A 15,693-nucleotide genomic window follows, 5' to 3' on the forward strand; every position below is an offset into this window, starting at 1 on the left:
AACGTTTTAAAGTGTGTAGTTTAATTACGAGCTACTCGCATACGTAATGCAACTGCTCGAAAGAAACAGCTTCACTGGCATTTGGGCTGTGCTTCGTTAAACTCACACAATCGTGCTGCAGCTTTTTCTTTCTTTTTTTTTTTCTTGAGATAAAGCAATACTTTTACGAAGTACGCGTAAACACCTGAAGAAAACTGATGTGACCTTCTGTGGATATGCTCATATGCACTATTTAGCTGTTCCGCATATTTTTTAGATGACGCAGTAAGTCGTATACCCCGTGCAAGTAAAGCCGGAAATAAATTGCGTATTGTAACCGAAAGCAGCAAAGGACATGCATGTTGGGGACTAAGTGCATTCTACTTTGACGTAAAGAAAACGTCCGGAACTTTGCACAGTACGAAGAAACGTCATTAGAATATCGGCATCAATGACTTGGGCGCTAATTTCACTTCACATTGTGTAGTGGCTGGCATCAAAAGTATAGCTGCAGCTTTCTCTAAGCGACTGCTACTATGCGATGTTTGCGTCATTTGTTGCAGGAGTCACCATTTTTTCTAAACCATAATGAATCCTTCTAAAAAAAAGTAATAATTATTCAGAAAACTCTGTACTTGTCCCCAGCGTGGATCGGATCTCGTGTCGGTGACGTGTAATAAGTCAAGTTGTTGTCGGTGTTATCATTGTCGCGCCTTCATCGTCGTCCTTGTTGATGACGTGCTATGTCGCTGTGATATGGCGTCGCCGTTGTACTGGCGTCATTGGCGTCCCTTCATGAATTGAATTGAATTCCGGGGTTTTACGTGCCAAAGGCACGATTGTTTTTGTGAAGCACGCGGTGATAAGCGACTCCGCGTTTATTTGACCACCAGGAGACCTTTAACGTACCGCCAATGCGTAGGAGACGGGCGTTATTTCATTTCGCCCCCATCGCAATGCGGCTGCCGCGTCCGGGATTTTCTCCCGCGACTTTGTGCTTAGTAGCGCAAGACCAGAGCCGCTAAGCCACCGCGGCGGGTGATATCTCTTCATCGTCACCGACGATATTCGTTGTTGAAGTTTTCCTCGTCATCCGTACTTTCTTTTTTTTTCTTTTTTTTTCTTTTTTTAACACAAAGGCCTGCGCGGCGCGCTCGCCTTGCCTCAACTTGAAAAGATGACTTTCATTTTTACAATAACAAAACAGACAGTGAAAAAGAAAGCATAGAGAAAAGAGCGATGACGCACGACAATAAGTGACGCGTGATCCGGATGCTACCAGAATTCGCAGTTTCGCCGGAAAGCGATGCACTGATATGGTAATAAGAAAGTATTAGACAACTACACGAAGTAAAGCTCGTAGTTTTGTCGGTCGTAGATATTGCAGTTAATATTAGATTTTAATTTAATCAAAAAGCATGACGTCACGCGCGCACAGGTAACCATGTAAAGATCCCAGTCAATGAGAATGAGATGAACTCTCGCTGTCACAGCGCAGGGGTTATGAGGAGCGCGGACCGCGGGAAGCTAATACGTCGTGCGTCCTCTCACTTTACCGCATCTAGAAAAATTGACACTACGCGACCTCCAACCCAGCACGAATCCACGAACCGTCTAGACTCGCCTTTCGTCTTTGCGCCAGCCCCAGGTTACCTCCAAGATATGGCAGCAATGGGCCGACTACAGGAGAACACTTGTGCTCCTTGCCTAGCGCGCGCTTGATCACTTCACCTCCAACATTGGGGGCGCGCAAAGACTGAGTATATGAAGCCACGATCCTTATCGGCGGATCCTCGAATGCTTACGTTAAATATATATACACATATATGGGGCTTTGTGTGCCAAAACTACGATCTGATCTTGAGGCACGCCGTTGTGGGGGACTCCGGAAATTTGAACCACCTGGGGTTCTTTAACATGCACCTAAATCTAAGTACATGGGTGTTTTCGCCCCCATCTAAATGTGGCCGCCGTGGCCGGTATTCGAGTGCGCGACCTCGTGCTTAGCAGCCCAACACCATAGCCACTAAGCAACTACGGCGAATCCTCAAATGCTTTCTCTTACACCCACAGCATATGGTGCGTGCGGCGCACGATATAGGATCTTATCGCACGTGGACTTTATACGGAACATTGCTTTCACGGCGATGGTGAAAATTCGGCTCAAATGTCCGAATTATTGCTGTCACCATAAAAGAAGAGTTCAATCTACGTGATGCGTACTATATATGCCTACTGCACTAAACGGCTCAAACGATAATGATATGGTGGAGATTCAGGGGAAGGGCGACGCAGTAACAGTGACTAATATCTGAATATTGCGCGCTTTATTACGCGCAATTTATTGACGAACCACGCAACATGTGTTCCTGGGAGCCTTTTCCGTGACCCGCAATCTGAATTTTATAAAAAAAAAGCCGCCGCTTTTCCTTGCGGCTTTTTTTCCATGCTGTTCTTGTACCATATAGGCCGCAATTAGCCTGTTCTAATGCCGCGCTTGTCCGTGACTATCTCGCGCACAACGCACGCCGCAACATCTTGGTCCCTCAACCACTAATGTGTACAAAGTATCTCGCATCAGCACAGCGACTCGCCAGTACCCTTATTCACGTCGAGAATATCTATCTATCTATCTATCTATCTATCTATCTATCTATCTATCTATCTATCTATCTATCTATCTATCTATCTATCTATCTATCTATCTATCTATCTATCTATCTATCTATCTATCTATCTATCTATCTATCTATCTATCTATCTATCTATCTATCTATCTATCTATCTATCTATCGATCTATCTATCTATCTATCTATCTATCTATCTACGTCCTTGGATGTACCTAACCGTTACCCGCCGTGGTTGCTCAGTGGCTATGGTGTTAGGCTGCTGAGCACGAGGTCGCGGGATCGAATCCCGGCCACGGCGGCCGCATTCCGATGGGGGCGAAATGCGAAAACACCCGTGTGCTTAGATTTAGGTGCACGTTAAAGAACCCCAGGTGGTCGAAATTTCCGGAGTCCTCCACTACGGCGTGCCTCATAATCAGAAAGTGGTTTTGGCACGTAAAACCCCATAACTTAACTTACCTAACCGTTTTCCCACCTAGTGACCCAAGTTGTCTACTAGCGTTGGTTACTTACAATTGACGTCATCCCATTGTCGTCATACCGTAGTCGTCAAGCTGTCGTCATACCATCGTCATCATTTCAGAAACGTCCTCCAATTTTTGTCGTGCCGTGGGCGTCATTCCGCATTCGTCATCCCTTCGATGTGTTTCCTTCTTCGTCATTACATCTGTGTGATGTTGCCGTATTCAGTCGCGATTATGCCACCTTTGTAATGTCATCATCACCAGGGCATTGTCATCATGCAGTCGTCATCATGCATTCATTGTCATACTGTCGCCGTAATTTTGTAGTGGTCGTTACACCGTCATAATTGGAGCTTCACCCGCCATGACTGCTTAGTGGTTATGGTGTTGGGCTGCTAAGCACTAGGTCGCGGGATAGAATCCCGGCCACGGCGGCCGCATTTCGATGAGGGCGAAATGGGCAAACACCCGTGTACTTAGCTTTAGGTGCACGTTAAAGAACCCCAGGTGGTCCAAGTTTCCGGAGTCTCCCTCTACGGCGTGCCTCGTAATAAAAAAAATGGTTTTGGCACGTAAAAACCCCATAATTTAAGTTTTAATTGGAGCTTCGCCATCCTGTTTTCTTCATATCATCGTCGTGACGCCATCGTCGCGATACTATTGGCCCCTCGTCGTAGTCGTCACGCTGCCGGCATGATACAATAGTATTAATTTCATAATCGTGATCCCGTTGTTGTCGTACTGTCTTCGTCATGCCACCGACGCCATTCCTTCTTTGCCATTCCATGGTCGTCACGGATTAGTCGTCATAAAGTGCTCATAATGTCGTCATTGCCCTGGCCGACCCTTTGTCATGGCCGACTTTGAGCAACTGTTGCATACAGCGGAAGGAATGGAAATGCCAGAATGACCAACCACTACAGATTCTAAGAAGATTCCGGCCGAACCCATCTCACGGTGCCTGTCGACGTTAATTCGATGAGCATTCAGGCAATGTAGCTAACCTCCGTATTGCTGAAAACACCTTTACTTAGAATCTGTACTATTTGGTCATTCTGAGACTTCCATTGCTTAGGATATATGCAACATACACTCTCACCGGTATCGGCCAATCTGCTATGATCCTGGCTTCTCAACGTCGGCCATGAGTAGATGGCATGACGATGACTGTATGACGACGGCGCAGTGACGACGATGGCATACCGACGACAGTATGATGACAGCTGGATGACGAGGCTGCAAAGAGGACGATATGGAATGAACACGACAGCATCCCAACTATGGTATGACAATGAAGGCACCCCAACTTTGTCATGGTGATGGTGTGAGGACAACGGCATAATCCCAGTCGCATGACGATGCTGAAATGACAGCGGTGCAACGATCCCGATGGCATCACGACCACGAGCACAGGTCTAGTTGTCCAAGCTAGTAGACAACTTGGGCCAATCGGTCAGCGTAAAAGGCTAGATAGCAAGATAGATAGGCTGAAAGTGCCTAAAGTCGGCAAAGAATGCTAATCTCATTAATGAAGATGTCTTCAGCAGTACATTGCTCCAAAGCTTAGTGACGTCGGCTGTCTGGCTAGTTGGTACATGACCAGAAGTAGCTTTAGGGGCAAAATAAGACATGGAATAAACATATACACGGACAAGTCCATGTCTATTCTTATCCTTTTCTTTTTCTAAAACAAATCGCATTAACATCCACAGCCACCGTGAGTTGGGTTCTGCCAAAATATTTTATCGTGCCGAGATCAAAAGACATATTCTTTTAGAAAGCAACAGTTGCACCGTTGTGAAATTTCCATAGTTATACAGTACGCCATAAAACTTCGTAAACGAACAGCGCGAAACGGACGACGGAAATAATATGCTCAACTCAAGCGCTCACTCACCAGTGAATCTTTTATTACACTGACCAGGTTATATACATACACAAAGTCACGTAGTACGCGCTAGATGCGCACCATACAAATAACAACAAATCCTTTTACGAAAATTAATCGTTGTCATTACTTGTTCAGAACTGATCACGCTGTGTTCCACGATGAGAAAGAAGTGCTCCTGCGTGTCCTCGTGCAGGTGATGCACGTTCATGGAATCCCATTTTCAAGCAGCAGCAACCATTCCTGTCCGACAAGAAAGTCTTTTCTGATTGAGTTGGATCGCCCGTGGTCAATACAAGTAGAAACCAACATCGCAACGGCCACAGGATGCACAGAACCTGAACATCGACGACTGGCAAGATGGCTGTTGGTGAAGCCACGGCACAGATGCACGAGGAACGAGAACATTCGACGCGTCTTCGAGGCAATCCCGGAGAAGCTGGATCGTCTGTGCAAGGTTCTACAGTAAAACTACCTTTGCAGAGGGACCATGGAAGACCTCGGTGTTGCTGGCAGCGAAGGCGCTTCCCGTCAGCGCATCACCAACGAGCTCAGAAAGTGCAACTAGCTACAGTAACTGAATTCGCCGCGTTGGTCGACGCCATTACCAGTGACGGTGACCAACAGCTGCAGCTGTGGACCCTGCGTCTCAAGTCGGCTGAGCGTCAACTTTCTCAGCAACAAGCACGACGATCTTGCCATCGAACCCAGGGCCCTACCGCTTCGGCCCTTACAAGGGGCTGTGTGCGAGGCTTAGCACGCAGTGGCGTCCACCAGCCAGCAGCTTCTGGTGAGCTTATCTGCGCCCGCATACGAAAAGGACATCACTGGTTGCGGTTCCCGTCCCTTAGCACATGGTCGCCTTTCGCTGGCCGCGAACGCCACAGGATTCGTGCCTTAGAGGCTGGACAAGGGAGCAATGGCGGCGCTGTTGCGGTCCTCCCAATGGTTGCACTTCTGGCCCAGGACAATCGCAAGCTGGTTGAACATCTGCTGCTTGGCCTTGATCTCAGACTCCTCAACCAGCGGCTCCAACTCAGCTACCTCTGCCTTCACCACTTCCAAGCAATCAGCTGCAGAGGCTTGTGCAAGAAGGCACTGGCCTCACTCGAAGTTGCGCTAAAGCTCATTCTGCAAAGCCTCGAGCTTTTTCTTGGCAGAATGGCAGGATGCAGAGAGCAGGATGAAAGCTTGAATGCAGTGACACAGCCATATGCAGCTGGCGTCAACCAGGATGACAAGCTCAATGCAGTCACGCAGCCATTCAACGACGAAGCGGAGGAATACGCGGAAGAAAACTGCGTATATGCTCGCACGCGACAGGAGCAAAGACACCGGTGCCTCCTGCCGCGTGTGTCAGAGCTCAGCTTCATCTTATGGGAAGCATCCCAGCCGTGTTACGACCACGATAGTGGCCACGATGATGACGACGACTTCTGCGCGCCGACCAAGAGGGATTTCTTACCCGAGGAAGTTCATGCCTTGCTAAAGTACAGGACAGAGCGGGGATCGTTGGCGAAAGAGAACAACAACCACAAGACACAGACGGTGTCATCAAAAACTACAATAGACGAGGCTCCACCACCTTCGCCCGGCTTTGTTCCGGAGAGCGATCCTGAAGACGATGACAGCGGCGCGAATATGGTCATAGCCCAGCCCTCGCCATCCCTTCTCGGTATGACCGGTGCGACTGTCTACGAAGACTGTATGAAACCTAACGGTTCATTTGGCTCGCTCGTCATTGAAAGCGTCATAAATACGTCGAGCAAGTCACTGAGGAGGAGGATGAGTATCAAGAAACCCACTTACGACATGGTCCCGGAGCTGCCCAGTCAGGGGAGCGCTGCAGGAGCAGAATGGACGCAGCGGCAGCACCTGGAAGCCTCCTCGCAGTCAAAGGCATCCAAGAAACTAACTTATATCGAAAAAGCCGACGATGACAAAGGTTTGGGCTCTAGTTCTCCCGATACTGCTCTAGTTGAGCCCATGGTGAGTGAGGCTAAACAAGCCAACCAGCACTCGAGCATCGTAACCACTTGCAGCCCACCAAAAGTACCTGTGGAGTCGCAAGGAAGCATGGATATTAATAAAATAGGAGTGACTGCTGAAGACCGTGACGGGCACCTACTTCATACAAGCGATATAGCAGACCTTGATACAATTGCCACTGATAAGGAAGATAGTACAGCTCAAGATTCTGCTGTCAAAGTGGGAAAAGAGGCCTCTGAAGCCTGCAAAAGCAATGAAATGCTGGCAGAGAGTGGCATGTCATGTGGCTCTGGAATAGCTAGTAAGCAAGCTTGCAACCGCAACGAAGACACTCTTGAAAAATGCGGGCCGGCAGGCATCCCATCGTGTTGCCGAATGTAGTAGGGACAAACCTGGCTGATGATCTTTGCACGCACTCTGCACGTTTATATTCCGTGCTTCGTTGACATCATAGTCGGCCCTGCCATCGTGATTTGCGCTCTAGGCATACGAACACGAACTGAATATTTTCCATCCAACAGCGACGTGTGGACCCTGCTTGTCAAGCCGGCGGGGTTGGAGTGCAACGGGCAGCCACTGCATTGTTATATGGCATATGAATTACTGCTGCGCTGGATCGTGGGGCTACCGAGACGGCCAACTGATGAAGGAGTCGACGCAAAATGAGCTTGCAATGGAACGCTGCGCCTGCCTCGATGACGCCGTGAGATGTGCGAGCGGTCGGACAGATCGTAAACATTTTATCAATTTAAAAGTATTAGCCCACAGGGACTATTGATACGTTTGTGAACTCGCTACATTCAATAATCTGTTTTGTTTTTTATTGCCCTTATTCGATGCTATAAAACAAATTTGAATTGACGCGCAGGTCTCGGGGATATCTTTTTAAGCTGCATGCGTAAGTCGCAGAAAGCATGACGCGGTAACCTATCGTTGATATCATCATCGTCCGCCATAGGATCCACTGCCGCTCTATCACTTCCGCGCACTGAGGAACGTGTTTTCATCCCGTCTATGAACATCTTCATGCCAACTACTACCAAACTATTATGCAGTGCAGACCTACTTAAAAAATATATATCATGGGGTTTTACTTTTCAAAACAGCGATCTCATTATGAGGCACGCCGTAGTGGGCCACTCCGGATTAATTTAGCCCTCGTGGTCACCTTTGATGTGTGCCTAAATCTAAGTACATGGATGTTTTTGCATTTCGCCCCCATCGAATAGCGTATTCCGACGGATAAGTTGGAATTTTAGCGAGGCGAAGTGTTCTTCAAGCGGTTAGCTGAATGCTATGCAATATAATTTTAGAGAAGAGGTTAGGCCCAATACGTACCATGTGCTTTAGGTCACATTGCTGACACTTTTTCTCAATAGATGTAGACAGAACATACATGAATTTAGTTACAGAACGACAGAGAGATCGCTCAGTAGACGTAGGTTTTAGAATAAATATATTCTATCGTTGTTTACAGCATTTATTCTTATTGTTGCTGAAGTATAATGCTAACGTAATATCATTATGCTCGTTTTTGCCATGTTTTTACGGTTTTTTGCTCACATTTAGGCATTATTAGATAATAAATGTCTTGTGGAACATAGCGCTACAATCAACCGCAATAACTATCGTTAACATTTTGTCTATTTAATAGCATTAGCCCACACTGACTATTGATAAGTTTGTGAACTCGACGCATTCAATTCTCGTATTTGTTTTATATTTTACTCATTCGACGCATTAAAACAAATTTGATTCGACGCGCAAGTCTCGGGGATATATTTTCAAGCTGATGCGCAACTCGCAGAAAGCCTGACGCGTTAACCTCTTGTTGATATCACATGGTTGTAGTTTAGGGGATGCAAGCGGCTTGCATACGCAAGAAGTAGAGGCGACAGTACTGCGCAAGCGCAGACCACTACGTCTACTTGCGTCCTTGGGTTGTTGGGGCGGCCTAATACATCGCTGCCCCTGAGCGGTAACGATACCCACGTGACCCTCGCGGTGTACGAGAACTTACGAGAAGCGAGACCAGCCGAGACAAGCTGCCCATCCCGTCACACAGACGGAGAACATGGCTGCGTCGGCGAGAACGTGTGCACGTGTGCATTTCACGGCTGACGTGGTAAAGAAGCTGGTCGCATAGCACACCGGCACGCTGTCGCCGGAACGGTGGCATGTCACAATTTGCAGGAGGCTCTAAATAAACGAAATACAGACCACAACGGATTATGCTGCACGAGACGCCTAAATACAGTTTACCAAACGTATGTTTGGATTGCTTCAGCTCGGCCTCAGTCGTGACGTAGGCGCGTAGATTCCGGATTCAGGCGTAGGCGTAGACTCCGGATTCATTTTGACCACCTGGGTATCTTTAGCGTGCACCTACATTTAAGTGTGCGGGCGTTCTTGCATTTCACCCCATTCGTAATGCGTGTTCCGACGGATAAATTGGAATTTTAGCAAGGCGAAGCGTTCTTCAAGCGGTTAGATAAATGCCATATAATAAAATTTTAGAGGTTAGGCACTACACCTAGCATGTATTTTAACCCCATTGTTGACCATTTTTCTCAATAGATGTAGACAGAAAGAAAGAAATTTAGTTGCAGAAAGGCAGAGAGATCGCTCAGTAGATGTAGATGATATCATCATCATCGTCGTCGTCGTCGTCATCATCATCATCATCATCATCATCATCCTATTTCATGTCCACTGCAGTACGAAGGCCTTCAATTACCCCTGTCCCGCGCGAACCGATTCCAACTAGCGCCCGCGAAGTTCCTAATTTCACCGCCTCACCTAGTCTTCTGCCGTCCTCGAGTGCGCTTCCCCACTTTTAGCACCCATTCTGTAACCCTAATAGTCGACCGGTTATTTAACTTACGCATTACATGACCTGCCGCGCTCCATTTTTTTCTATTAATGTCAATTAGAATATCGGCTATCCCGGTTTGCTCTCTGATTCACACCGCTCTCTTTCTGTCTCTAAACATTACGCCTAACATTCTTCATTCCATCGCTCGTTGCATGGTCCTTAACTTGTTCTCAAGCTTCTTTGTCAGTCTCCAAGTTTCTGCCCCATATGTTAGCACCAGTGAAATGTACTGATTGTCCATTTTTCTTTTCAATCATAACGGTAAGCTTTCAGTCACGAGCTGTCAATGTCTGCCGTACGCATTCCAACCCATTTTTATTGAGCTGTAAGTTTCCTTCTCATGATCAGGATTCCCTATGAGTAATTGACCTAGGTAAACGTACTCCTTCACAGACTCTAGAGGCTCACAGGCGATCCTGAACTCTTATTCCCTTGCCCGGCTATTGATCTCTTTATCTTGATTAACTTTGTCTTCTGCATATTAATCTTCAACCCCACTCTTACACCCTCTCTATTAAGGTTATTAGGTAGTAAATGATTTGTGGAAAAATAACACTTCACTCAACCGCAATAATTATACCACAGTAAATATTCTAGTCTGTGCACTCAATACTGAAACAAAAATTCTCTACATTTTCGGTTGCTTAGATGATAGGAGAAACGTTGAAGGAATTGATGTTCAGAGACAATTGATTTTAAAGCGAATGAACAGCTTCATTACACAAGTAAAATGCAAGAAATACGAATTTATGGGCTTATTCAAGAAGCACCAGCCGAGTAGTCGTCAGCACAATCACCTTTTTTGGTTTGGTGCCTTGCCTTCGAGGCCTATTTTTCGGCCTGCTGTGTAGCCCTACCAACGGGGTAAAGTCAATGCTCGTTAATGCTATGTAACTCCTGCTCTGACTAGCGTGTTGGCGAACTTCTTAATGACTCCAGTACATTGCATCCGACAATGCTGTTATCATTAAATGTGAGAGCGACAACCATCAAAGCTGTTCCCAATGTTTCAAGTGCAGGCGACACCTGAGTGCATTGTAGTGTTTTCTAACAGCTGAATGTTCCCAACACAGTTTTCACACACCGCTTCATGTGACCGCAGTGCATAAAATGTCAATGGCAAGCAATGCGTACCCATGGTGACTAAAGACAGCATTTCCCCGTCTACGCAGGCTGCTAATTGCGCGAGTTTTGAAAGCTACGTGCGTCATGCGTTGGGCCACGCTGTCCGGAGTTTGAGGGAACAACATTTGTTACCATTGTGGGTCAACGCGTACCCAGTATCGTAGATACGAACGTTCCTCCAAAACTTAATTTTATTTGGTCATCTCTTCAGGTTTCAGGATGTAGGCACTGAACAAGAAACAAATCACTCGGTGTAAAGATATGACGCCGAACTAACCCACAAGTAGGCAGTGTGCCCCAGGCATAATACTATAGGCAGAGTTTGGGAGTCGCCTTGGCTCTTGGAGCAGCTACTTGTTGTTGTTGTTGTTTTTGTTGTTTTTGTTTTTATTGTTGTTGTTGTTGTTGTTGTTGTTGTCTTTACAAAAATAAATTCTCTGAAATGGCATTACTTTAGCAAGAAGAGTACATTATTACATAGTTTGAAAAGAAATCTATAACGGTTGGACTGTTTGTTGATTATACAAAGGTACTCGATTTAGTTAACCTCAAACTTTTAATAAATAAGCTATTATGGGATAAGGGTTTGCACACCGGAGCGAATAAAATCTTGCTCATGTGACTGACAAGAAATCGTCGAAATAAATAATTAAAGGTCACAAGTTATGAAGATAGTTGCACGAGAGTATATTGGGTCATTTATTGCTTATTCTATATATTGATGAGGTATACCTATGAATTTCAGTGAAAACTTTATATACTCGTACATGCCGATAACACCAGCATTTTCTTTTCTCGTAATAACACACATAACTTTTAAGACATCTGCAATGGCAAAGTACAAAAATCACTCGTACGGTCAACCAGACTGCTACATTAGCAACCATATTAGCATATGGTCAACCGGTCGAAGCTGGCAGCAAGCACTAGAGATTTCTGGGCTGTGCACCCGTAGCCCATGCGCGTCGGCAGGGAAACGACAATATCATAGCCTTCCCTTTCTGTTTTATTTATTGATTGACTGTTCTTATTTTATTTATTATGAGTTTCTTAATTCCGTTAAATAATTACATCCAGTCGCTGTTAGTTGTAAAGCATGTGTTTAACAGCTTCGATAAAGCTTCGTTTAACATAGATTTCAAACTGTACGTTGGATCTGCATTTTTTTCTTAAATTATTGCGTGTAAATAGATCACCTCTGTGTGCAAGTACCTTTGTCTTTTATTCGCACCAAATCAGACCTTACGTGATTGCTACCTTCAAAGAACCTGTCATCACAAAATCCGAAGGGAGACGATACAGACATTAGAGAAATCCAATAGAGACATTGCAGGAAAGGCCCGAAAATGGCTCAAATTTCTGTTTTCGCTTAGGCTTAGCCGCATACCCTCATGTAGTCGCACTCGCAAAGACCCACTCCGCAACGAGACAGCGGCTCTTGTGCGCAGGTTCATCGTGGGCTGTGTACCAGGTCGACAACCAGCTGACCAATCCGTACGCATCCTGGGTGCGCCAGGGCTGCCCGCCGTTCCCCAGCCCGCTCCAGTTGGACCACATCAGGGCTAACGAGGTACGTACTTCTAACGGCTACACACTAACAAGGCCATCTACACCGACAGCGCCAGACCTCAGGATAACAGCTATACTATGCATGCCGCTGCCTCCGCGCAGCGAATGGACATGGCGCTGTCAACTCTCGTCCGTATGGCGCACGGCGCTCTCGCACGACCGTAGTCGACGCTGCGCACTCCGTGCAAAGGCTGGTTGCCTGTGCGGCGCAAATGTTCGGTGTACAGTCCAGAGCAAAAAATTTACGAACCACGTTATCGCGGGCCACACGGCCTCTCCGCGACATTTCCGGTGTGCCAGCGACGCTTGTGTTCGGTCATTTGTTGTTTCCGTCCTTGGTCCGCTGTTGCGCTGTTCTTATAATGGATTACCAACTAGCCCGGTCGCACATATTGCGTCACGAGGGCCAGATTAAATTATAGGCTAATGGGGCTGGAGGTCCGGACCCCTGACTTCCCGTGGGCCCTGTAAAAGTTTTTCGCTGACGGGATCCTCAGCTTATAGCGGCTATGGTATTGCGCTGCTATTCACAAGTTCACGGGATCAAATCCCGGCCGCGGCGGCCGCATTCGGACGGGGGCGAAATGTAATTACGCCAGTGTGTCGTGCATCTGGTGCACGTTTAATAACTCCAGATGGTCAAAATTATTCCGAAGTCTCTCACTACGGCGTGCCTCATAGTCATATCGTGGTTTTGGCACGTAAAACTTCACAATGTAATTTAACTCATATCAGACGCGTGCCGTTGGGATGATATCAGTGCATGCCACTCGGCGAGGCGCTTTGGAGGAGAACTAGGAAGTAGAAGAGTCTCGCATGGTACGTGAAAATTGACACGCCGGCGAAAAGAAGAGACACGTTAGCGCTGCTCTCGATGACAGGCGTCGCACCGCTTGGTGGCGCTGAGATGCAGTTCAGCACTAAAACCGGTGGATCTTCGAGAAGCAGTGACAAGGTTTGATATCACCGCCGAGTTACGCTATTGGACGATGACCTCAGCGCGCCCCCTGATATGGCTCGTGAGCAGGTCATGCACTCCGCCCACGCCATTGTTCTCCGTTCGCAACCAATCAGTACACATCCATACATAGCTTCCACAATCGTAAAGATAGATACATCAGCAGGTGGTGATCCGCCTCGGCTAGTTCATGCGAAGAGAAAGGGAAAACTATTAGCGAACGGCTTTGTAAGAGACACCGAACCAGTGGATTTTCCACCTAATGTCACACGGCTGCTTATAATGTAACTGGACGCATTAGGCACATGCAATTTAAATCCCTTGGTCATGGTACAAACCACGAGCTGCCTGCAGTTGTCGCTACTTTTATCAGGTCCATGCTCCATGCTTTTATCCAGGTGCAGGCTCGCGTCGTTCGTAAACTTTTGCTGTCGACTGTATGCCATGTTCTGAAGGGAAAAACAACAGCGTATCAACGCTTCAATCACTAGCGAATATCCGCCGCTTTATATATAATTTTGTGATGCCAGGCGTGCAATCGTTAGGCTAAAGTTGGTCGGGATTCTTGCCCGTCATTGTAAAGCTGGCAGTACTGCTACCCACCGTGATTTCCTGCTTGCTCAGGTGATTCTCGCGCATAGTTAGCCGACTCTCGTGTTTATTCTTCACTCATTTCGCATCTTACTCGCATTGTATTTCACGCGCGATTACATCGACCTTGTCTTCTTTAGTGTCCACACTTGGTTGACCCTTTCTTTATTGGCGCTAATGACGCTCGTACCGTTAATTTCACATACAGCGGGACTAATTTTCGCTTCTTGTGTGCACCACCGAAGCCGTCTTCCAGACATCATCGTCTCGCGTAAGCCATGCTTAGTGCGAGCGAACTCGCTCCATGGCCCAAAAGGGTGCCGTCAGGTGGCTTTGCCTCTACATACCTACATCTACAACGGTGCACCCTTTACAGGGGCATACTGCGCCCTGTTTGATTTCCAAGTATACTGACGCTAATTACGACCGGACCGTTAATTTTACGTACTCTGTGACTAATTCTCGCTTCTTGTATTATTGAGGCCTACATAGCGATACCTCTTTCGACTCGCTACGACGCTTAGGAGGTCCGTTCTTTTTTTCCTGGAAGAGCCATTCATTTTTTTCTAGCAGTTGTTACAAGATACCGAGATTCCAGATACTGCAACCCGTGTGAACTCAGCTAGAAGAGCTTATCTTCAAAAGCAGACCTGGCTTCCCGCTTGCGCGCGTCATCAATGGTGCTCTGAAACACGTAGTAAAGGAACTAAACATGTTCCATACCTAGCCCGGCGGTTGCATAGCTTTGACAGGGCGTTCATGTATCACAGCCAAATTCATGCGAGCGGCAAGATACCCGTCCAGCACACGACAGTTAGCCACGGAAAGAAAAGCTTCCAAAAATAAGTTCTATATAAGAGAAATCGACCAGAACTAATCTGCGATGACTAGCTAATGCGATTAGCCGAAACGCGTAATGTGGGGCATGTACTGCAGCCAGGCTGCTCTGTAGAGCTTGTCTCTCCACAAGCCGCGCCTCCTCGCGGTGCCGCCGCGAAGTCCGCGCGTAACCACTGGCACATACACAGTGACCCAAGTTGGCGTAAAAGAGGGCCATTGAATAGCAGCACATACCCAGTGGCACATACCAACGCGAACGGCCCACACTTTTAAACTGCACAAACTTTGGGATCGGCCAACAGTTTTGGTGGGATAACTAGACTGCTAGATAGCCGGGAAAAAATCTGGTCTGGCAATGCGAGGAATGCCATGCACATTAACAGTAGCGCACGCGGTCGATTTGCCGCGCGAGGCCAACTCAAACATTAGCATGAATGTAGTAGCCAACCTCGAAGAAAGGCAACACTTCATGTTAATGAGGGAAACCGCCCTCCACGTTGGTATAATTAGTGTTCGCAGCGCGTTTAAGAGCAGCATTTCTCCAGCATGCAAGCAGGACCGTTATCGCGAGGGCACCGCAATCTTAGGAAAAGAGCGCCATCTACCGTCGGATACTTTTTAAAGCGAAGATTGCTTCGCGTATACCATCCCATGGTTTCGCCAGGGTCCGTCCGTCCGTCCGTCTGTCTGTCTGTCTGTCTGTCTGTCTGTCTGTCTGTCTGTCTGTCTGTCTGTCTGTCTGTCTGTCTGTCTGCAGTCGAGTATATTCGTATTAACTTAAAAA

At 47.1% G+C, this 15,693-nt stretch overlaps 2 protein-coding genes across 3 annotated transcripts in view; one reads left to right on the forward strand and one right to left on the reverse strand.

Moving 5' to 3' along the window:
• The window catches only part of Idua (alpha-L-iduronidase), a 368,620-nt gene that overhangs the window by 348,364 nt on the left and 4,563 nt on the right, over nt 1-15,693 (forward strand). For both annotated transcript variants that reach the window (XM_065439736.1, XM_065439737.1), the window contains one exon: nt 12,400-12,521. In XM_065439736.1, coding sequence (XP_065295808.1) covers nt 12,400-12,521 — 122 coding nt within the window. The remainder of the gene's footprint in view (nt 1-12,399; nt 12,522-15,693) is intronic.
• Nucleotides 1-15,693, reverse strand: part of LOC139054316 (uncharacterized) — a 123,052-nt gene that overhangs the window by 35,408 nt on the left and 71,951 nt on the right. The gene's annotated exons all lie outside the window — the stretch shown is intronic.

This window comes from Dermacentor albipictus, chromosome 1, assembly GCF_038994185.2.
Source record: "Dermacentor albipictus isolate Rhodes 1998 colony chromosome 1, USDA_Dalb.pri_finalv2, whole genome shotgun sequence".
Taxonomy (NCBI): Eukaryota; Metazoa; Arthropoda; class Arachnida; order Ixodida; family Ixodidae; genus Dermacentor; species Dermacentor albipictus.